Here is a 24,170-nt window from a genome sequence, read left to right as displayed (position 1 = left end):
GACTCAAACTTCCCTAAATTGGCCTCTAACCCAATCCCATCATTTACCTGGGTACCCCACCACTGGCCCAAGGTCAGCCAATCAGTGCTGTAGTCTATTTCCTTTGCATTGGGAAGTTTCTTCAGTATTGTCGTTTTGGGTTTGCCAGAAAGATGTTACGGGACCCTATTACTTACTCAAAGTTAGCCTTTGGGTTGAGGGTTTCTGCACTGTAGTCCCTTCTGTGGTTGCCAGAAAGATGTTACAGGAAAGGGGTCCCAATCCAGACCCCAAGAAAGGGTTTTTGGATCTCGCACAAGGAAGAATTCAGGGCAAGTACGTAAAGCAAAAGCAAGGTTATTAAGAAAGTAGAGGAATAAAAGAATGTCTACTCCATAGAGCATCCCTGAGGGCTACTGGTTGCCCATTTTAATGGTTATTTCTTGATTATATGCCAAACAAGGGGTGGATTATTCATGCCTCCCCTTTTTAGACCATATAGGATGACTTCTTGACATTGCCATGGCATCGTAAATTGTCATGGCTCTAATGATAGTGTAGTAGTGAGGATAAGCAGAGGTCACTCTTATCGTCATCTCAGTTTTGGTGGGTTTTAGCCAGCTTCTTTATTGCAAGCTATTTTATCAGTAAGGTCTTTATTATCTGTATTTTGCTGACCTTCTATCTCATCCTGTGGCTTAGAACGCCTTAACCTCCTGGGAATGCAGCCCAGGAGGTCTCAGCCTTATTTTACCCAGCCCCTATTCAAGATGGAGTTGCTCTGGTTCAAACGCCTCTGACAAATGGGGAACTGAAGAAGCAGAGAGACTGAATTACAGTGAAGGAATGAGGATGGAGATGGGGGCAGGAGGACCATTACAACACTCACTAGTGAGGGCTGACAGTGCCCTCTTAGGTGGACTTGTCCCTCCCAAGTCTAAGGGACCTACTTGGACCTCCCAGTTGGTAAGTCTCTGGGTTTCTCCTCTGCCAGCGTTGCCAGCCCTGCCCTGGTCCCCTGTAACTCCACTCAGAGGCCCCTGGGGTAGTTAAAAGCCCACCTTTGTGTTGACAAAAAGAGTGAAACTCTGTAAAGTATTTGAAGAGATTTATTCTGAGCCAAATATGTGACCATGGCCTGTGACACAGCCCTCAGGAGACCCTGAGAACATGTGCTCCAGGTAGTCGGGAAACAGCGTGGTTTTATACATTTTAGGGAGACATGAGAGATCAATCAAATACATTTAAGATATGCATTGGTCCTGTCCAGAAAGGCGAAACAACTTGATGTGGGGGCTTCTAGATTATATGTAGATATAACAATTTTCTGATTGGCAATTGGTTGAAAGAGTAATTATCAATAGAAAGGAATGCCTGGGTTATAAGAGGTTGTGGAGACCAAAGTTTTATCATGCAGATGAAGCCTCCAGGTACTAAACTTCAGAGAGAATAGATTGTAAATGCTTCTTATCAGCCTTAAGGTCTGTGTTGATGTTAATGCTGGAGGGTATGATGAGGCATGTTCGACTCCCACTTCCCATCATGGCCTGAACCAGTCTTTCAGGTTTAATTTTCAAGTGTCCTGGCCCAGAAGGAAGTCAGTCCATTTAGATGGTTGAGGGGGCCTCAGAATTTTATTTAGTCCCCATGGCTCCCTCCAAAGTTGAACTCATAGTCCTTTCTTCTTGCAAGAGTTCCTGTAAGAAAAAAACCAAACCATCACCAAAAACACTAATCACAGGAAAACTCCAAAGCTTTAGGAGCAACATGGTGGGGCAGTTAAAAGCACAGCTTGGAAGTCAGGCTTCTTGGGTTTGCTGACCCTGGTCTTCCACTATGTAGCTTCTACAGCTTGGTGCTATAGTCTGAACGTCTGTGTCCCCTGAAAGTTTATATGTTGAAACCTAATGAATGTGAAAGTTGCAGATACCAGGATGAAATCACTTTTCATCCTGGCTCATGCTTACATGTCTGAAAGGAGAACTGTTTCCAAGGAATTTCTAAAAACGTTTTTATGTCCTTCATGTATCTCTCGCTTTGCTAGATCCCTAGATGTTCTCCAGGACTGCTGTTATTCAGATAAGATGTTTTCAGAACACTTGCCAAGTGATGGCATCTCTACCAATGAACTGACAGCAACTCTGGCTTTGAACCTCTGGAACCAATTAACTTTGTTCCACAGAGGAATCTCAGATAAGACTTTTTTAAAGTCATGCCCAACCATGGATTTGTGCCATCAAATACTTATGAATTGGGTGAATTTCCTCTCCTCTTGAGGTTCTGAGGTAAACCTGGGGCTTATGTGCCTGTCAGAAAGTGACATTCTTTACTTACTACAGGTCAGAAATCCTGTACAGAAACTGTGTACACAAAATATGGGGCCAGTTTTTCCAAGGACTTTATTGGTTCCATAAGTCAAGTTTGATTCCTTAAAGAAAAGCACACCATTCCAGTCAAAGCCTTAGTAAAAACAACCAATTTCTCCAATCGTGTCCTGTTACAAATTAGAACAGATTCTTATTGCACTTATGCAAATAACTGTATCACCGTAAGTTAAGAATACTTACAAATAGTTTCTGAATTCTGGAGAAATCAGGTAGACAGAAACAAATATGCTCCAAATTTTGTCATAGGAGTATACTAAATTGTTAAAAGCTGTCAATAGCTCAAAAGAAAAGTTTTAAGACTGAAACACAAAACAAAGGATCAGCAAACATTTTAAGCAAAAAGTCAAAAAGATTGGTTCAGTCTATGCTATTAATTCCTGTTCTGCTTGATACTCATGAACATTTTAGCTCTCCATGAGTCCCGAAACTTTTCCCTCTATTCTGATGTCACAATCTCCAAAGTTATCAGAAACCTGCATGTAAGAGCACCTGTTGGAGTTTTATAGCTGATTATAAAACCACCTTCTAAAGAGGACCAAAATAGGCCAGGTGTGTGGCTCACATCTGTAATCCCAGCACTTTGAGAGGCCGAGGTGGGCTGATCACCTGAGGTCAGGAGTTCAAGACCAGCCTGGCCAACATGGTGAAACCCCATCTCTACTAAAAATACAAAAAAATTAGCTGGGCATGGTGGTGCATGTCTGTAATCCCAGCTATTCGGGAGGCTGAGGCAGGAGAACCGCTTGAACCTGGGAGGTGGCAGTTGCAGTGAGCCAAGATCATGCCCCTGCACTCCAGCCTGGGCAACAGAGTGAGTCCCCATCTCAAAAATAATAACAAAAATATATTTAAAAAACAGGACCAAAACAACAATTGTGCATGGAAGAAAAAAGTTTTAAGGCAGCCATAGTCAAAAGACAAAACTGACAAGGAAATTTGTTACCTCTGTGGCACACAATAATTTTAATATAACAATGATGATTATTACTGATAATGTACACTAAGTTATATCAGAATTATAGGAGTTTCACATAATTTTGGAACATATACCAAGAACATATTTATACAAATACAGCCCAAAGAAAACCAAACACCATTTCACATTTGACAATGCTTCCTGGATAATTTTTATACCAAATAAGCCAAATTATGTCATTTTAGGACTTTAGGGAAACTAATATCTTAAAGGATTAATTAGGTTAGAAAAATACATAATTTATAATTGGATTTTGGAAAGCTTGTCAAATACAAAAGGTTTAAAACACTTGATATTACAAAATAAAATTACAGGTCATTGTAAAGTCATTTATTTAATCCAAGTGATAATTCAAGGATTTCACAAAAAGCAAAAACCTTCATTCTTTGAGAGAGGTGACTTAACTTTCTAAACAAGAAGCCCTAATAAAACCAGCATGAAGCCAATCACATTTGATTTTCAAAATTTTGTAAACAAACTATAAGATTTAATCTTGATTATAAAATATAACTTCCATAAGCCTACCTGCTTAAGTTTTGGTTTGCTTAGGGAAGAAAAAGCTAATTTTTTTAAAATCAAGGTTATTACATCCATGTATCTTCCTGTATGTGCTTAAAAATCTTATTACCAAATCTCAGCTAGGACAAAATTGTTGCTATTTCAGAATTACAGCCATTGCTCTTTCAGTTTGGTCTGGCTAGCAAAAAGGTGGTTTTGTTATGTAAATAAAGCCCCTATAGTAATTAAAATTTAAAAAAAAATGTTTTAAGCTGGCTATTTTCCTACCACTTCAGAGTCCTTGACCCTGTAATTTAGGGTTCCCCTTCAGATTTGACTAAGACAGAAACAAACAACAAAACAGTAAAGCAAAACTAACAATGGTCACACAAATTATACAATTTCTGAGTGCTCTAAGTGCATTGGAAGAGAGCTGAAACTCCATAAAAACATCACCTGCCTTCCATCATCATGAAAGCAGGAAAACTTGCCTTCCTTGTTAGGAGCAAGTAAAACTCCAAAAAAAGAGGTGTTGTACAGCAAAATAAACTTCCGATCTCTACCAAATTTTAAGAGATCAGGGATTTTCTGGAGGGAGTCCTCTCAGACCTCAGCAAATTGTCCTATTGGTTTGAGCCATAAAGTTAGCTCATGCTGGTACCAAGCACTGATAGATTTGTCAAGGGTCAGAGGCATCTCCATCCAGAATCCATTCATGGTTTCCAAAATGTGAACCCAGAAAATCCGAGACAGGTCTCAGTTAATTTAGAAAGTCTATTTTGCCAAGGTTGAGGACACACCTGTGACACAGACTCAGGAAGTCCTGACGACATGTGGCCAAGATGGTCGGGGCATACCTTGGTTTTATACATTTTAGGGAGACATAAGATATTAATCAATATATGTAAGAAGAACATTGGTTCCGTGGGGAGGGAGCTTCCAGGTCACAGATAGGTGAGACACAAACGGTTGCATTCTTTTGAGTTTCTGATTAGCCTTCCCAAAGGAGGCAATCAGTTATGTATCTATCTCAGTGAGCAGAGGGATAACTTTGAATAGAGTGGGAGGTGGGTTTGCCCTAAGAAGTTTCTCTAAGCTTGAGTTTTCCTTAGTGATTCTTGGTCCCCAAGATATTTTCCTTTCACAGTTGACATCCCCAATGTGACAGTGTTTAGGGCTCAGAAAAAGATACCCTAAAATAGGGTGCTTTGGCATGTTGAGTGCTTTGAATAAAAGAGACTGAAGGGCCTCAGAAATAAGAGAACAAAGGTCTCTCTCTGACCCACTGCTGCCCACTTCCCTTCCCTTCCAAAGCACAGGGAGGGATTTTCTTTGAAGTTCTCTTATTTGATTAAGGGAAGTTTCTCCAGAAGGAAGGCAATTGTCCTGGACACCCCTTCCTGGAATCTACATCAATCAGAGAAGATTAACTCATATTGCAGGACAGGAGAATAATTAAAAGTTGCTCAAGACACCACACCTAGATAGACTTTTTGCTTATTCTTTCAACTACAGTTATGTGTCCAATAACAATGTTTCGGTCAACTGCATATACAACCATGGTTTGATAAGATTATAGTGGACTTGAAAAATTCCTATTGCCTAATATACTGAAGGAAGAAAATGTTTTAATATGCATTTTGTGTACCCTAAGTGTGCTGTGTTTATAAAGCCTACAGTAGTATACAGTAATGTCCTAGGCCTTCCCATTCACTCACCACTCACTGACTCATCTGGAGCAACTCTCAGCCCTGCAAGCTCCATTCATAGTAAGTGCCCTGTACAGGAGAGCCAATTCTTAACTTTTATGCCATATTTTCACTTTCCTTTTTCTCTGTTAACATATGTTTAGATACACAAATATTTCCCATTGTGCTGCAATTGCCTATAGTATTCAGTAGTCACATGCTGTACAGGTGCGTAGCCTGGGAGCAACAGGCTCTCCCATATAGCCTAGGTGTGCAGTAGGCTATGCCATCTAAGTTTTGTATAAGCACACTCTGATAATCACACCACAATGCAATTGCCTAATGACACATTTATCAGAATGCATCCCTGTCACCAAGAGATACATGACTGTATTTTTTTTTTTTTTTTTTTTTTTTGAGATGGAGTCTCATTCTGTCACCCAGACTGGAGTGCAGTGGCACGACCTTGGCTCACTGCAACCTTTACAGCCTGGGTTCATGCAATTCTTCTGCCTCAGCCTCCCGAGTAGATGGGATTACAAGTGCCCTGCCACTACACCCGGCTAATTTTTGTATTTATAGTAGAGACAGGGTTTTGCCATGTTGGCCAGGCTGTTCTCAAACTCCTAACCTCAGGTGATCCACCTTTATTAGTGTAATTACACTTTATCAGTGTAATAAGGCAAACTTTGCTCACCACACACTTCCTCCCCCTACCCCCTCCCACAGCCTGTGTCACTACCTCCCCATCAGAGGCCTCACTTCCTGTAGCTTGGAGTGCTATTTAAGCTTCTGCCATCTGGCCCACATTAAAAAATGTATTTGCCTTTTCTCTTGTTAATCTGTCTATTGTCAGCTTGTTTTATAGATTCAAATTCTTAAACCTTCGAGGTCTAGAAAGGAAGTTCCTTCTACCTCTCCAATAGTATAAAGAACTGGAGCCTTTCAGTAGGTGATAGAGTCATGAGGGCCCTGCCTTTAGGCCTAGAACTAGTGCCTTTATAAAAGAGGCCCAGGGGGGCTTGTTTGCCCCTTCTGCCATGTGAGAACACAGCAAGACAGTGCCATCTGTGAAGCAGAGAGTGAGATTTCACGAGATGTGGAATCTGCTGGTGCCTTGATTTTAGACTTCCCAGCCTCCAGAACTGTGGATCTCTGGATACATCTCTGTTGTTTGTAAATTACCCAGTCTAAGGTATTTTGTTATAGCGGCACAAACAGACTAAGACACTTGGCGAGTGACATAACCTGCCTGGCTTAGTCATCTTTGGTTGCTATAACAAAATAGTAACAAACTACCATAGATTGAGTTGCTTACACCACAGAAATTTGTTTCACAGTTCTAGAGGCTGGAAGTCCCAGACTGACTGACTCATTCCGTTCCTGGTGAGGGCTCTCTTCTTCTGCCTTGGAGATGGCTGCCTTCTTGCTGCGTCTGCAAATAGCCTTCCTTCAGTGCAGGTGTGCAGCAGGGGTGGGGAGGCCCTCTTGTATTTCCTCCTCCTCTTATAAGGAAGTCAATTCCATCGGGTTAGGACCTCACCCTATGGCCTCATTCAACCCTAATTACCTCCCAAAGAGTCCATCTCTAAATACAGCCACATTTTGGTTTAGGACTTCAACATATGAATTTGGAGGAGGAGACAATTTAGTTCCTAACTCCCCCTGCGGTTCAGTGACCTCTTTGTTAAAACTGGGAAGACCTAGCTGGGCAGGGTAGCTCATGCCTGTAATCTCAGCACTTTGGGAGGCCAAGGTGGGTGGATCACTTGAGGTCAGGAATTCGAGACCAGCCTGGCCAAAATGGTGAAACCCTGTCTCTACTAAAAGTACCAAAATTAGCTGGGTGTGGTGGTACGTGCCTGTAATCCCAGCTACCTGGGAGGCTGAGGCAGGAGACTTGCTTGCACTCAGGAGGCAGAGGTTGCAGTGAGCTGAGATTACGCCACTGCACTCCAGCCTGGGCAACAGAGACCCCGTCTCAAAACAAACAAACAAACAAACAAACAGGGAAGACCCTTTTCCCAGCACATAGGCCTTGAGGAGCATTGAAGGAGAAACAGAAGGCATGCCCAGGTCTGTCCAGGACAGGCACCCTCATCTCCAAGATGTACTTGATATTATTTGGACCTCCAAGGCCATTGTATGCCATGTCCTGAGGAACATTCATGTAAACTGCACATACACACAGACACACAGACACACAAACAGCCACACCCACATCCACACATGCTCCCTTAACCCCTTCCAGTAAGCCTCGGTTTCACAGGTCCCAGTTAAATCCTTCCCCACCCCTCTGGCCCTTGACCTCACTTTCTGCTGCAAGCTGTTGTAGAGCTGGGTGAGTTCTGTGAGTTTCCTCTCCAGCTCCGAGGCCTTGGCTCTCAACTCTTCTGCAAACTTTGTCCTTGCTCCTTCCTTCAGGTGCTTCCATTCCTTTGAGAGAGCGGCCAAGTCACAGCCAAGGGAGAAGGCGGACATCGCACCTCCCAGCATGCGAGCATTTTTGGTCATCGCCAGTGTTGTTCCTGCAAAGGCCTTTTGCACCTGCGCGCCGCTCCGGGAGGAGACTTGGCCAGTGGTCACAAAACGCTTGGCAGCATTGGCCAAGCGTGGGTTGGCTCTGAGTTTCTGAAATGCACGGATGTTTTTCTTGGCATACTTCATGGTGTTTCTAACATTATAGATAATCTTTCCAGCAGCTGTGACATAGTCTGCCTTCTCTTCCTCATCCTCCCCGTCCTCTTGGTCATGGGTGGGCAGTATGTCTTCAGCCTGTGCTTGGGCTTCTTTATTTTTGGAGCGTTCCAACATATCACTCACGAAGCTGGCGACCCCAGCTGCTGTTGCCAAACCTTGACCAGCGGTGGAGAGCAGCAGGCTTCCTCCTCCTGTTGCTGGGGCAAGGGCTAAACCCAGGATGCTCATCACTCCAGAGATGACAGCAGTAGAGTTGGCCACCATGTTAGCCTTGGTGAATTTCTTGTGGGTTCTGTCAATATCGTCTGCGAGGGCACGGAGCTTGTCAATGTTCCCTTTTAGATCTTCTTTCAATCTGCGAAATTCTCTCAAAAATATTTTTTCTTCGGGGAACAGATCTCCATCTTGTAGCTCCACATCTTCACACAGAGGATCGTCATCCTCATCCCTGAGGGGAAATGAAATAAAGATTTTGCTTCAGCTTCCCAGATGGGAAAACCCACGTGGCTCTTGGATATTCTTGCCACTCTCAGCTTCGAATCCTCCCTGTACCTCCCTACAAAATCCCCTGAAAAGTCCTAGAGCATTGTAGAGTAGTTGAGCCTTCGCTGAAAACTACTGGTTCCATGGAGAAAAGAAACACATAAGAGGGGCATGTGGAAGGAAAAATGTGAATCACCCCAGCCTTGGCCAAGGAATGGGGAAGGAAAATTAAGTCCTGAGGTATGTTTTCAGCCTTGTTCAGAGAAAGTACAGCACTGCTGCAGAGGACAGGCAGTGGGGAAATGTTAAAACCCCACTCAAGATAAAGAACTTGGGAACAATGGCGGGAGAGTTCTGGGAAAAGTAGGAGAAAGAGAAGACAAGATGGTGGGGAGGGGATGAGAGTCCCAGATGTGTAGAAGTGAGTAGGAGGGTGGAGGGGGCCATACTGCATCATACACCCTCCACTCTGATGACCTTGAATCTGGCCACTCTGGGGTGTGTCTTTGCTTCTATCAGGAGTTGCACATTGAGAGTTGAGATAAATTATTATTCATGTCCTGAATGCTCTCCTTGCTCTTGGTCAGCTTTACTTGACCCTTCAAGCAGATGGGATTGGTCCTTCATGGAAGAAGTTTGGGACAAAGAGACCCAGGCCCCTCTTCCTCCAACATTTTACAGGAGGAAGTACGAAGGGATCTTTGCCAGGCCAGGTGGCTTTGACCTTCAAAGGAGAGCTGCATCAGGGTGAGAGCAAAGCCTACCGCTTGGGGCATTTTCTCATGCAAGGTGCCATTTGTGCATTTCCTTCAGGGTGAGCCGAGGAGGCCTGGTGATAACAGATGCCCTGGCCCAAAGGAGAACATCAGAGCTGGAGGGAGCCCTGGAGAGGATCTGGGCCATCTCCTTTATGATTCAGTGGGGGGCCTCAAGCCCAGAGAGAAAAGAGGACACTCCCAAAGGAACATGCAAGGTAAAGATGGAGCATTGGGTGGGCTCTGAGTCCTAAACTTGGTGCTTTCTGCCCTTCCTCTCATCTGTCAGTTGGTGTCAGGGCCTCCTTATTGAAGCATATGTATGTCCGTAAATATATTTATCTTTAAATCTCTGTTTCCACACACACATGCACACAATTCCTCAGTGGGAAAGATTAGAAACTAAATATACCATCGAGCATATGTTTTAAGTGTTAATGAATTAATAAATTTAGGCCCAATTATCCATTAATCCACAGATGTAAATCAGTTACATTTACAGATGTAAATCAGTAAATCAGAGCAGAAGGTCACCAGGACTTGCAATGGGGAAGGGGTGGGATGAAGGCAAGCGGGGTGGCCCTGACGAAGAACCCCAGACATAAAAGATGCCACAGGTTAGCCCACCCTGATCTCTGTGTTTCCTCAAGGTATGCTAGACAAAAAGAAACAGCAAATAGATATGTAGCTGCAAAGATCAACAATGCCACTGTGTATGAACTGTAAAGTTTTGGTTTTAGCATGGTTGATAACTAACAGAAGCTTGACTTCGTGTGTTTCTTAATTAAATCAAGCATCTCACATGTGAACACCTCTGCTCCAGTAAATCCTGTATCAGCTGGTGATGTCTACTGGCATTGGATAACATTTCAGTCCAGTTCCATGAGATACTACACATAGAGTTCGCCTAATTCACTCAGCAAATATTTGTTACTTGCACACATTGTGCAGGAGGCCGGTGGTGCTACGTCTGCTGATTTACAGATAACTGGGCTTAAATTCATTAATTTGTTAACACCAAATGGCTTCCTTCCTTGGTGATATATGAGCTGAAGAAATGGAGTTCCTGTCTTCAAGAGAGTTACAGAGATGAGTCCCCAGAGTGGAGCAATTTCTGTCTTTGGAGTCCTATTGCCCAACGCCATGCGCCTGACTTAATCTTGACTTGCTCTCCAAAATATTTACTTTAGCTCCATGAAGTATTTTTTTCCCTAGGGGAACAGATTTTCATATGCATAATGGAGACCAGTGGGAAGATAAGGCCCACTTCACAGCTAATCCTATCAGAGCACATGTATTCCTTATCGTGAGGATTCCTTATCGTGCAGCATTTCAACAGAACCAGCCCTCTCCCTGGGGACTACGCCCTTTGGATTACCTTTGCAAACCAACACCAGCCTCGCTTTCTTTCTCTGCCTGGTTGTCCATCAGCCTCTGGCAGCCAATCTGCGTCCCCAGGAGTCAAATGATTTTCTGGTCAGGAATGTAGAAAAACAACGTTACTGCATATATGATGAAACCTTATGAAATTCAGGTGTGGAGGGATTTTGGATTATGTGGTATCAAAATAACATATAGCATACTAAATATTTGCAAACTATTATTTTAAAATTGTATGTTGGGGTGTAGCTTACATACAATAAATGCATGCAGTGAAATAGTCAGTTCAATACATTTTTACCTCTATATTGGAGGGTAGCAGTATACACCACCCCAAAATATGCCACTTTGGCATAAGGATTATTTTGAGCCAAAGGTAATTGAGAAGAAGTGGGTACAAGAAAAGTTCTCCACCCTCCCTCTATTTGCCTAAAAGCAAGACATAAATTGACAAAGGTAAAGCTGTCCCAGTCTCCTCACAAACAAGAAGGATAAAGTTTGATCACCAAAGATGACATTGACTTACCTTCCCACAAGTTGTTCCTGCTGGAGACTCAAAACCCTTTTCCATTGTCTTGCTACTTCTCTAAAAATGTACTGTTCATTGTTGGAGGTGTATTGAAGCTGGAATTCAAAGCTACCTCTTTGAGAATTATTTAACCCCTGGATCTCTCCCATGTCCATATGAAATAGACATGTTAATACGCTTCTGCTTGGTTTTCTCTCGTCAATCTGTCTTGGGTTACAGGAGTCTGTTCCAGCTAAGAACTTTTGAGGGTTGAGAAAAAAATTACTTTTCCTCCCATACATAGCCAAGGGCTGGTAACAACTCAAATACGTCAATCAACAGAAGAATAAACAAACAAATTATAGTTTTTTATATAGTTAAATACTACATAGCAATAACAATTTTTAAAACTACTGATACCCAAACAACATGGAATAATTTCACAGAATTATTGAGTGAAAGAAATCAAACAAATGGCTCCATTTATATGAAACTCAATAATATGCAAATGAATTGGTTGTAGAAGTCAGAATCATGGTTTCTTCTCTGGTGGGGCGATTATTGACTGGGAGGAGGAAGTACAAGGAAATCTCCTTTTCTCCATAGTGACCTGGGTGAGTGATTCCTTAGATGGATATTATAAGAGAGGAAAAAATAATTTTCCCTCTGCCCTTCTAAGTTCTCAGCTAGGACCCTTGTAACCCAAGACAGATTAATAAGAGAAAAACAAATGGAAGTGGATTAATATGTACCTCTTAAGTGTATGTAGGAGACACCAGGGAATAAATAATTCTCAAAGGAGTGGCTTAGAACTCCCTGCTTATATAGCCACCTTCAACAAAGAACTATACAATTTTAGAGAAGTGACAAGATGAAGAAAAAAGACTTTGCATCTTGAGGGCCACCAAATTGTGGGTAGACAAATAGGAAATGAAGGATAGAAAGAGACTAGTCAGACTAGTCAGTAAAGTTTGTTACGCGGCTTCCTCTGGTACCATCTCCAGGCCTATAAGGGTCTAAAGTTCTCAGTGGTTAACATTTATTCTCCTTGATAGAAAGATCTTTGTAAATTTAGATCTTGCTTTTAGGCAAATAGAGAGAGGACAGAGAGCCTTCCTGCATCTGCTGCTTCTTAATTGTCTTCACCTCAAGAATCCCTATGCCAAAGAGGCATATCTGGGGGTAGCTTATTCTGTTCTCTCACAGTTATTATGACCACATGGACTGTAATGATTAAAGGATCATTTTCACCAAACAAAGCAGTAATTTACAAGGCCCCTTTTGTACAAATTGTATTCCCAAGAACATAATATGTTGTGATATTGTGATTTATAATTATATATAGATATATACATATACGTGTGTATATATGTGTGTGTGTGTATATATATACACATATATATATATATATATAGAGAGAGAGAGAGAGAGAGAGTTCTCATCCCCATTTCTGGCACAGGGCTCCTAAAACTCTCAGAATTTCCTGAGCGATGAGAGCAATAAAGGTGAAAAGAGCATCTTTTCTTAACCATAACCGACCCCTTTTAGCCACACCCGAGTTTATGTTAATGAGGTGACTTTAGAAAGCCTCCAAGGTTGGGGGACTGGTTGTCTGGGGAAACAACCATGTGATTTGAGGGTTGGAATATTTAGCCCTACCCCTTGAGTTCCAGGAGAGGAGAGAGACTGGAGATTGAGTTAACCACCAATGGCCCATAGTTTCTTTAATCAATCATACCTGTGTAAGGAAGCCTCCACAAAAACCCAAAAGGACAGGGTTCAGAGAGCTTCTGGGTTGGTGAACACATGGAGGTACCTGGAGGGTGGTGTGCCCAGAGAGGGCATGGGAACTCCATGTCTCTTCCCCCATATCTTGCCCGTGCATTAATTCCATCTGCCATTCTTGAGTTGGATCCTTTATAATAAACTGGTCATTGTAAATAAATGTTTCCCTGAGTTTTGCAAGGTGTTCTAGCAAATTATCGAAACTGAGGAGGGAGTTGTGGAAATCTTCCATGTGTCACCAAGTTGGACAAAAGTTGTGGGTAACCTGGGGACCCACCACTTACAACTGGTGTCTGAAGTAGGGGCAGTCTTATGGGACCGAGCCCTTAACCTGCGGGATCTGATAGTATCTCCAAGGAGATAGTGTCAGAATTGAGTTAAACTGTAGGATGCCAAGTTTGTTCTCATAAAGAAGTGGAGAATTGGTTGGTGTAGGGGAAAAAACTCACATATTTTGGTGACCAGAAGAAGGTAAATTGGTGTAAATATTGAGGGTAGTAGCAGAGTTCAGCCTCCTTCCTTCACCTCTCTCGCACACGCCCTCTTGCCCTCCTGCCTTCTGCCTTCTGCCATGGGATAACACAGCAAGAAGGTCCTTGCCATGTATCTCAAAATAATAAGATCTATCTATGACAAACCCACAGCCAATATCATACTGAATGGGCAAAAACTGGAAGCATTCCCTTTGAAAACTGGCACAAGACAGGGATGCCCTCTCTCACCACTCCTATTCAACATAGCGTTGGAAGTTCTGGCCAGGGCAATCAGGCAGGAGAAAGAAAGAAAGGGCATTCAATTAGGAAAAGAGGAAGTCAAATTGTCCCTGTTTGCAGATGATGTGATTGTATATCTAGAAAACCCCATCGTCTCAGCTCAAAATCTCCTTAAGCTGATAGACAACTTCAGCAAAGTCTCTGGATACAAAATCAATGTGCAAAAATCACAAGCATTCTTACACACCAATAACAGACAAACAGAGAGCCAAATCACGAGTGAACTCCCATTCACAATTGCTTCAAAGAGAATAAAATACCTAGGAATCCAACTTACAAGGGATGTGAAGGACCTCTTCAAGGAGAACTACAAACCACTGCTCAATGAAATAAAAGAGGATACAAACAAATGGAAGAACATTCCATGCTCATGGATAGGAAGAATTAATATCATGAAAATGGCCATACTGCCCAAGGTAATTTATAGATTCAATGCCGTCCCCATCAAGCTACCAATGACTTTCTTCACAGAATTGGAAAAAACTACTTTAAAGTTCATATGGAACCAAAAAAGAGCCCACATTGCCAAGTCGATCCTAAGCCAAAAGAACAAAGCTGGAGGCATCACGCTACTTGACTTCAAAGTATACTACAAGGCTACAGTAAACAAAACAGCATGGTACTGGTACCAAAACAGAGATATAGACCAATGGAACAGAACAGAGCCCTCAGAAATAATGCCACATATCTACAACTATCTGATCTTTGACAAACCTGACAAAAACAAGAAATGAGAAAACGATTCCCTATTTAATAAATGGTGCTGGGAAAACTGGCTAGCCACATGCAGAAAGCTGAAACTGGATCCCTTCCTTACACCTTATACAAAAATTAATTCAAGATGGATTAAAGACTTAAATGTTAGACCTAAAACCATAAAAACCCTAGAAGAAAACCTAGGCAATATCATTCAGGACATAGGCATGGGCAAGGACTTCATGTCTAAAACACCAAAAGCAATGGCAACAAAAGCCAAAATTGACAAACGGATCTCATTAAACTAAAGAGCTTCTGCACAGCAAAAGAAACTACCATCAGAGTGAACAGGCAACCTACAGAATGGGAGAAAATTTTTGCAATCTACTCATCTGACAAAGGGCTAATATCCAGAATCTACAATGAACTCAAACAAATTTACAAGAAAAAAATGAACAACCCCATCAAAAAGTGGGCAAAGGATATGAACAGACACTTCTCAAAACAAGATATTTATGCAGCCAAAAGACACATGAAAAAATGCTCATCATCACTGGCCATCAGAGAAATGCAAATCAAAACCACTATGAGATACCATCTCACACCAGTTAGAATGGTGATCATTAAAAAGTCAGGAAACAACAGGTGCTGGAGAGGATGTGGAGAAATAGGAACACTTTTACACTGTTGGTGGGACTGTAAACTAGTTCAACCATTGTGGAAGTCAGTGTGGTGATTCCTCAGGGATCTAGAACTAGAAATACCATTTGACCCAGCCATCCCATTACTGGGTATATACCCAAAGGACGATAAAACATGCTGCTATAAAAACACATGCACACTTATGTTTATTGCGGCACTATTCACAATAGCAAAGACTTGGAACCAAGCCAAATGTCCAACAATGCTAGACTGGATTAAGAAAATGTGGCACACATACGCCATGGAATACTATGCAGCCATAAAGAAGGATGAGTTCATGTCCTTTGCAGGGACATGGATGAAGCTGGAAACCATCATTCTCAGCAAACTATCGCAAGGACAAAAAACCAAACACCACATGTTCTCACTCCTAGGTGGGAATTGAACAATGAGAACACATGGACACAGGAAGGGGAACATTACACACTGGGGCCTGTTGTGGGGTGGGGGGAGGGATAGCATTAGGAGTTATACCTAATGTTAAATGATGAGTTAATGGGTGCAGCACACCAACATGGCACATGTATACATTTCTCCAGGTGAAATTATCCTGGATTCAGGGTGGCCCCGAAATCCATCACTGGTGTCATTATAAGAGGAGGAGGTGACAGAGAGAGACACAGCAAAGAAGGCTGCACACAGACGGAGGCAGAAATTAGAGTTGTGCTGTCAGAAGCCACCGAGGCTGCAAAAGGCACAGAGGGTCTCCCTGGAGCCTGCAGCGGAAGTGTGCCCTACTGGCACTGGGATTTTTGACTTCCAGCCTGTAGAACTGTAAGACACTAAATGTCTGTTGTTTGAGGCCACCTGGTTTGTGGTGCTTTCTGACAGCAGCCCTAGGCAAGCCAATATATTCCTTTGCATCTCTTCCCTATATTTGGTACTTGGTCCAGCGCTTACAGCAGAAATGCTGTTTCCTAGATATGGCTTCTCCCTCAGCTCATCCTCTCTTCTCTCATCCTCTTCCCTTCCACTTCTAAAAAGTTAGAAAAAAATGTCCTCCCTCACACACTCTGAAGGGACACAAATTCTTTATTTTTTTTTTAATTTTTTTTTTTTTTTTTTTGAGACTGAGTTTTGCTCTTGTTGCCCGGGCTGGAGTACAATGGCGCGATCTTGGCTCACTGCAACCTCCACCTACCAGATTCAAGCGATTCTCTTGCTTCAGCATCCCAAGTAGCTGGGATTACAGGCACATAGCAACTCACCCGGCTAATTTTTGTATTTTTAGTAGAGATGGGGTTTTGCCATGTTGGCCAGGCTGGTCTCAAACTCCTGACCTCAGGTGATCCACCCACCTCGGGCTCCCAAAGTGCTGGGATTACAGGCATGAGCCACCATGCCCAGCCCAGGACACAAATTTTTATAGCCATTCATTTATAGCCATTCATTCATTCATTCATTTATAGCCATGAATACAAGTTTACCGTTGAAAATTTAGAAATAAACTATAAAATCCACCTTACGCTCACCATATGGAAATAAAAACTAGTGACATTTTATTTTACAAACCAAAAATTTAGATGCATGCTGTTCCTGTAGTTTGTGTGAATTCTTGTCACTTAACATTGTATCTTAGTAGTTCCCCAGGCAATATATAGAAGCCATGTCGCATTTCATTATACGAATGTATCATTACACATTCAATAACTCTCTCACTGTTGAACCTTTGGGTCATTTTCAGTTATTTTAAAATTTTGTATTTATAATTTTTGGTGAAAATCCTTATATAGACGTCTATCTACATGTTTGGTTATTTCTTTGGGGTAGTCTATGAAAAAGAATGAATGCGTCAAAGATAAAAACGTTCTCCCCTCTTTGGTATGTGAAGCTAGGTTTGGTTTAGGGGGCTTGGCACCTTTAAGAGTTTACTTTCACCAGACATACATCTACCTGCTTTAAACAGTGACCCAGTGAGATCGGTGCTAAGATGATGCCCATTTTACAGAGGTGCAAACTGAGACGTAGGGAGGCCAGTGTCACACAGTAAGCAGGAAAGCCTGTGTGATTCCAGCCACGCAGAGTCTGGAGTAGTTGGTCCCAATCAGGGCGTCTTTGCTCCTCAGGGACATTGCTAATATCTGGAAACATTTTTGATGGTCTCAACTGGAGAGGGTACTGCTGATGGTATGTAGAGGGCAGAGGCCAGGGATGCTGCCAAGCACGCTACGATGCAGAGGACAGCCCCCACAACCAGGGATCACCTGGTTAAACATGACAAGGTTGCTGGGGGTAAGAGACCCTGGTCTGGAACCCCATTTTTCACCAGCGTCCGCCAATACCTCTCTCATTTTTTTTACATTAGTCTTATGGGATGCAGGGCAAAGGTAACAGCAGGAAACTCGTCTAAGCAGGTCCCATTCCCTCCCCTCTGACCTGCTCTTGGTGGTTGTGAGATGAGAGTTTTATTGGGAGAGGATTTGAGAACGTATTTTCATTTGAAAGCTTATTTATGAAATAAATATTTTGAAAGCATAAACATATTTATGACAGTCTTTCCTTACCTGCCTTTCCCCACAAAACCAACTTCTTCAGATACACAATCTAAGTAAGAAAAATCTGCTTACTTTGAAAACATAGCTTCAAGATAATCTCCCTAGATTTTTTTTTTTTTTTTTTTTTTTGAGACAGGGTCTCACTCTGTTGCCCAGGCTGGAGTGCAGTGGTGCGATCACTGCTCACTGCATTCTTGACTTCCTGGGTTCAAGTGATCCTTCCACCTCAGCACCACCCGCCCAAGTAGCTGGGACTACAGGTGTGCACCAACACCCGCAGCTAATTTTTGATTTTTTGTAGAGACAGGGTCTCGCTATGTTGCCCACGCTGGTCTCAAACTCTTGGGCTCAAGCAATCCGCTTGCCTTAGCCTCCCAAAGTGCTGGGATTACAGGCATGAGCCACTGCGCCTGGCCTAGTCGCCCTAATATTTATCACAAACTCCCTCACCCTCTTCCCCAAACAACTTCGCATAAACCTACAATCTAGAAAACTCTGTAGGTTGGCTTTGCAGTTTGTAGACAACTCACCCAGCACCCTTTTTCTTGTGAAATGACACCCCTAAACCACTCCTCTACTGAATTTCTAGGGAAATGCCCGTGGCTGATGTAATCATCTGCTTTCTAAGGGCCAGGTCCCCTCTGCCTAAGCCCTTGGATCCCCAGCAGTGGAGGGGCAAATGCAGCTTGGCTAATCACATCGCATGCTTTATCATGTTTTGATTTAACCCTCAAATGGCTGTAAGGGAGGGAAACCTACCAGGATTAACACAGGAGAAGTTAATCCTCAGACTCTCCCCAAGCTCTGGCCGGCATTTGAACCCCACCGCTTTGACAGCAGCTCTTTTCCCTGAGTCAGGTGCCTAAAGCCAACCCCTTGGGGGCTTTGTCCTTCAGGGACCAGAGCAGCAGCCCCCTCCTCCCCCGACTTCTGCCTGCCGTCTCACCTTCTCCCCACGGAGCTCTCCTTTGTGGCCTCGGGTCCCGAGGGAGAGGAAGATCCTGAACCTCTGGTCCTTGCCTCTCCAAGGTCCCCTGGTCCGGCAGGGGCTTTGAGTGTCTGGGCTGGAGAAAGACGGATAGGAAGAGTAGGGTGGCTTTTGAGCAGGAATTGATTGCAAACTGGCTTCGGTTAAGTGCTGCGGGAAAGAAAAAGCAAAGCTCTCGGGCTCTTCCAGGAAATCATGGGCTCCAGCTGTCACTTTCACTTTTGTTTTTGCCGGTTTCTCTAATTGGATGCACAATGAGGTGACAGAGCAGAATCAAAGTCAGAAGGCCTGAGTCTCTCGTCTCTGTCCTGGCTGTGTTACAGGATGGACCTATATGGGGTATGAAAATAGCTCCTGTGGCTTAGAGCTATGGTGAGGAGCCCACGAGCAAGCGATGGGGCGCCTGTTGAACAGTGGATTCACAGTAGGTATCATCACTGATTGTTCTGAAACTGCTTTCCTCCACAGCATCTTACGTGACGCTGACGTGGATAACAACCCTATGAGGGCTAATAACTCTGAAATGCAGAATCCTCTGAAAATGGAAACTTTATTTTATTTTATTATTATTATTATTATTGTTTTTTGAGATGAAGTCTCGCTCTGTTGCCCAGGCTGTAGTGAAATGGCATGATCTCGGCCCACTGCAACCTCCGCCTCCTACGTTCAAGCTATTCCCCTGTCTCAGCCTCCCTGGTAGCTGAGATTACAGGCCCCTGCCACCACACCCGGCTGATTTTTGTATTTTTAGTAGAGATGGGGTTTCACCATGTTGGCCAGGCTGGTCTCAAACTCCTGACCTCAGGTGATCCACCCACCTCGGGCTCCCAAAGTGCTGGGATTACAGGCATGAGCCACCATGCCCAGCCCAGGACACAAATTTTTATAGCCATTCATTTATAGCCATTCATTCATTCATTCATTTATAGCCATGAATACAAGTTTACCGTTGAAAATTTAGAAATAAACTATAAAATCCACCTTACGCTCACCATATGGAAATAAAAACTAGTGACATTTTATTTTACAAACCAAAAATTTAGATGCATGCTGTTCCTGTAGTTTGTGTGAATTCTTGTCACTTAACATTGTATCTTAGTAGTTCCCCAGGCAATATATAGAAGCCATGTCGCATTTCATTATACGAATGTATCATTACACATTCAATAACTCTCTCACTGTTGAACCTTTGGGTCGTTTTCAGTTATTTTAAAATTTTGTATTTATAATTTTTGGTGAAAATCCTTATATAGACGTCTGTCTACATGTTTGGTTATTTCTTTGGGGTAGTCTATGAAAAAGAATGAATGCGTCAAAGATAAAAACGTTCTCCCCTCTTTGGTATGTGAAGCTAGGTTTGGTTTAGGGGGCTTGGCACCTTTAAGAGTTTACTTTCACCAGACATACATCTACCTGCTTTAAACAGTGACCCAGTGAGATCGGTGCTAAAATGATGCCCATTTTACAGAGGTGCAAACTGAGACGTAGGGAGGCCAGTGTCACACAGTAAGCAGGAAAGCCTGTGCGATTCCAGCCACGCAGAGTCTGGAGTAGTTGGTCCCAATCAGGGCGTCTTTGCTCCTCAGGGACATTGCTAATATCTGGAAACATTTTTGATGGTCTCAACTGGAGAGGGTACTGCTGATGGTATGTAGAGGGCAGAGGCCAGGGATGCTGCCAAGCATGCTACGATGCAGAGGACAGCCCCCACAACCAGGGATCACCTGGTTAAACATGACAAGGTTGCTGGGGGTAAGAGACCCTGGTCTGGAACCCCATTTTTTACCAGCGTCCGCCAATACCTCTCTCATTTTTTTTACATTAGTCTTATGGGATGCAGGGCAAAGGTAACAGCAGGAAACTCGTCTAAGCAGGTCCCATTCCCTCCCCTCTGACCTGCTCTTGGTGGTTGTGAGATGAGAGTTTTATTGGGAGAGGATTTGAGAACGTATTTTCATTTGAAAGCTTACAGGATATTTATGACAGTCTTTCCTTACCTGCCTTTCCCCACAAAACCAACTTCTTCAGATACACAATCTAAGTAAGAAAAATCTGCTTACTTTGAAAACACAGCTTCAAGATAATCTCCCTAGATTTTTTTTTTTTTTTTTTTTTTTTTTTGAGACAGGGTCTCACTCTGTTGCCCAGGCTGGAGTGCAGTGGTGCGATCACTGCTCACTGCATTCTTGACTTCCTGGGTTCAAGTGATCCTTCCACCTCAGCACCACCCGCCCAAGTAGCTGGGACTACAGGTGTGCACCAACACCCGCAGCTAATTTTTGATTTTTTGTAGAGACAGGGTCTCGCTATGTTGCCCACGCTGGTCTCAAACTCTTGGGCTCAAGCAATCCGCTTGCCTTAGCCTCCCAAAGTGCTGGGATTACAGGCATGAGCCACTGCGCCTGGCCTAGTCGCCCTAATATTTATCACAAACTCCCTCACCCTCTTCCCCAAACAACTTCGCATAAACCTACAATCTAGAAAACTCTGTAGGTTGGCTTTGCAGTTTGTAGACAACTCACCCAGCACCCTTTTTCTTGTGAAATGACACCCCTAAACCACTCCTCTACTGAATTTCTAGGGAAATGCCCGTGGCTGATGTAATCATCTGCTTTCTAAGGGCCAGGTCCCCTCTGCCTAAGCCCTTGGATCCCCAGCAGTGGAGGGGCAAATGCAGCTTGGCTAGTCACATCGCATGCTTTATCATGTTTTGATTTAACCCTCAAATGGCTGTAAGGGAGGGAAACCTACCAGGATTAACACAGGAGAAGTTAATCCTCAGACTCTCCCCAAGCTCTGGCCGGCATTTGAACCCCACCGCTTTGACAGCAGCTCTTTTCCCTGAGTCAGGTGCCTAAAGCCAACCACTTGGGGGCTTTGTCCTTCAGGGACCAGAGCAGCAGCCCCCTCCTCCCCCGACTTCTGCCTGCCGTCTCACCTTCTCCCCACGGAGCTCTCCTTTGTGGCCTCGGGTCCCGAGGGAGAGGAAGATCCTGAACCTCTGGTCCTTGCCTCTCCGAGGTCCCCTGGTCCGGCAGGGGGCTTTGAGTGTCTGGGCTGGAGAAAGACGGATAGGAAGAGTAGGGTGGCTTTTGAGCGGGAATTGATTGCAAACTGGCTTCGGTTAAGTGCTGCGGGAAAGAAAAAGCAAAGCTCTCGGGCTCTTCCAGGAAATCATGGGCTCCAGCTGTCACTTTCACTTTTGTTTTTGCCGGTTTCTCTAATTGGATGCACAATGAGGTGACAGAGCAGAATCAAAGTCAGAAGGCCTGAGTCTCTCGTCTCTGTCCTGGCTGTGTTACAGGATGGACCTATATGGGGTATGAAAATAGCTCCTGTGGCTTAGAGCTATGGTGAGGAGCCCACGAGCAAGCGATGGGGCGCCTGTTGAACAGTGGATTCACAGTAGGTATCATCACTGATTGTTCTGAAACTGCTTTCCTCCACAGCATCTTACGTGACGCTGACATGGATAACAACCCTATGAGGGCTAATAACTCTGAAATGCAGAATCCTCTGAAAATGGAAACTTTATTTTATTTTATTATTATTATTATTATTGTTTTTTGAGATGAAGTCTCGCTCTGTTGCCCAGGCTGGAGTGAAATGGCATGATCTCGGCCCACTGCAACCTCCGCCTCCCACGTTCAAGCTATTCCCTTGTCTCAGCCTCCCTGGTAGCTGAGATTACAGGCACCTGCCGCCACGCCCGGCTGATTTTTGTATTTTTAGTAGAGATGGGGTTTCGCCATGTTGGCCAGGCTGGTCTCAAACTCCTGACCTCAGGTGATCCACCCACCTCGGGCTCCCAAAGTGCTGGGATTATAGGCATGAGCCAGCGCACCTGGCCTGAAAATGAAAACTTAAAAAATAATAACAATTTATTCATTTAGTGGCAAAACCTGACCTGATCTGGCACGAATTCACTTATGGCTTTTATGTGTCTTGCTTAATTTGAATATTCGCAGTCACTGCAGAAATATTAATTTGTTTGACTGTGGAGGGCTGCTGGGGGTGGGTGGGTTACATAGTACGTGATACCTGCACCCCATTACCTTTCTAAAAATCCCCCAAATCAGGAACTCTGACATGCATCTGGCCTCAAGGATTGGAGACATAGGATTGTGATACTCTGTCTCCCACTTTAAGGAGGAGGAAACCCAGGCTTCTAGAAGTTGTGGGTTGTTTGTGATTACACAGCTAAGAACCAGTCCTAGGCTCTATGTCTATAAGAATGAGCCCACAGTGTGGTTACGGGCTGAGATCTGTGTCTCTCTAGCATTTGTGTCATATTGTGATCAGAAGCCATGTGGTTTGTTTATATTTATATGCCCAGAAGTCCCCAGTCTCCACCCCTAGCTGAGACCACACTGGAGGCTGTTGCTTTGCAGAAGGTGTGGCCCACCTAGCCAGTCCCGGCTTTGCTGTGATAGAGGCCACCTCCTGTCCCTGGGCCCTACGAGCAGCATCGAGGGGTTAAAGGCTGCTGATTGGGTCTTGTAGGGGCCTTTCCAACCGTGGCATCCCGGATTCCACAACCCACCCCTGCTCCTGGCCTCCAACACTTGGGGAACACGCTAAACACAGCCTGACCTTGAGGAGGACTTGGCTGCCTGGCTGGGGCCTCTGAGCCATCCCAGGCCTGCCTGTTGTTTTCTCTGGCAACGGACCCAGATGTTGTGGTCACTGCTCGGTCCTGGGAGTCTCAGGGGCCAGACCGGCCATTGGATGAGGGGCAGTGTTTACCACCAGGGCTCTTGTGAAACAATCGCCCCAAGAGATGCCGTGTGAGAAAAATGTTCTGTAGCCAAATGCAGGAAGTGCTGCTTACGTAAGGGGACAGAAAACATCCACCCTATAGCTCAGATGAACAAAAGTAGGGAGTCACTTAATTTCCTAGAGTCCACTTCCCTTCCCTCAAGGGACCCAAGACCTGCTGAAAAGAAACAAACTTACCTGAAGGCCCCTTAGTCTCTTGTGATTTAAAACACACCCTCAGACAGGGCGTGGTGGCTCACGCCTGTAATGCCAGCACTTTGGGACGCTGAGGCAGGTGGATGGCTTGAGGTCAGGAGTTCGAGGCCAGCCTGACCAACATGGTGAAACCCTGTCTCTACTAAAAATACAAAAATTAGCTATGTGTGGTGGCGGGCACCTGTAATCCCAGCTACTCAGGAGGCTGAGGCAGGAGAATCGCTTGAACCTGGGAGGCGGAGGTTGCAGTGAGCCGAGATTGTGCCACTGCACTCCAGCCTGGGTGACAAAGCGAGACTCTGTCTCAAAAAAAAAAAAAAAAAAAAATACAAGCACACACACACACACACACACACACACACACACACACCTTTGGGTAAAGTCTGTCATTTGGGGGTGAATG

The 24,170-nt window shown here is 44.0% G+C and overlaps 2 protein-coding genes across 9 annotated transcripts in view; one reads left to right on the top strand and one right to left on the bottom strand.

The window, feature by feature from the left end:
• Positions 1-1,070: 1,070 nt before the first annotated feature.
• On the bottom strand, positions 1,071-22,006 carry APOL6 (apolipoprotein L6). Of its 8 annotated transcripts, none has more exons than XR_010125913.1 (5): positions 21,732-21,851; positions 18,752-18,869; positions 10,845-10,939; positions 7,489-8,676; positions 1,071-5,973 (listed from the first exon to the last, which is right to left on the bottom strand). XR_010125913.1 is itself a non-coding variant. In XM_063663003.1 (5 exons), the coding sequence occupies exons 3-5, from the start codon at positions 10,892-10,894 to the stop codon at positions 1,614-1,616; spliced, it is 948 nt and encodes a 315-aa protein (XP_063519073.1). In that variant the 5' UTR covers positions 10,895-10,939; positions 18,752-18,869; positions 21,732-21,978; the 3' UTR covers positions 1,071-1,613. The 8 variants fall into 8 exon arrangements, 6 of the variants coding, with proteins under 6 accessions (XP_063519073.1, XP_063519072.1, XP_054325843.2 ...); XM_063663003.1 differs by having other exon boundaries at positions 1,071-1,676; positions 7,842-8,676; positions 21,732-21,978; XM_063663002.1 differs by having other exon boundaries at positions 1,071-1,676; positions 7,842-8,676; positions 18,752-19,123; positions 21,732-21,857.
• The window catches only part of MB (myoglobin), a 42,887-nt gene continuing 40,594 nt past the window's right edge, over positions 21,878-24,170 (top strand). Inside the window, exon 1 of the mRNA XM_063663004.1 lies at positions 21,878-22,198. Coding sequence (XP_063519074.1) covers positions 22,144-22,198 — 55 coding nt within the window. The 5' untranslated portion in view covers positions 21,878-22,143. The remainder of the gene's footprint in view (positions 22,199-24,170) is intronic.

Source organism: Pongo pygmaeus, chromosome 23 (genome assembly GCF_028885625.2).
Source record: "Pongo pygmaeus isolate AG05252 chromosome 23, NHGRI_mPonPyg2-v2.0_pri, whole genome shotgun sequence".
Taxonomy (NCBI): Eukaryota; Metazoa; Chordata; class Mammalia; order Primates; family Hominidae; genus Pongo; species Pongo pygmaeus.
Note: the sequence above shows the minus strand (reverse complement) of the source record. Positions and strands in the feature narration are given on the sequence as shown.

Excerpts from the sequence above, each read along its gene's own strand:
- APOL6 (XM_054469867.2), bottom strand. The coding sequence starts at position 10,894 with ATGGACAACCAGGCAGAGAAAGAAAGCGAGGCTGGTGTTGGTTTGCAA. Across the intron at positions 8,677-10,844 it reads GCTGGTGTTGGTTTGCAAAG|GGATGAGGATGACGATCCTC; the intron begins GTAATCCAAAGG and ends ATTTCCCCTCAG.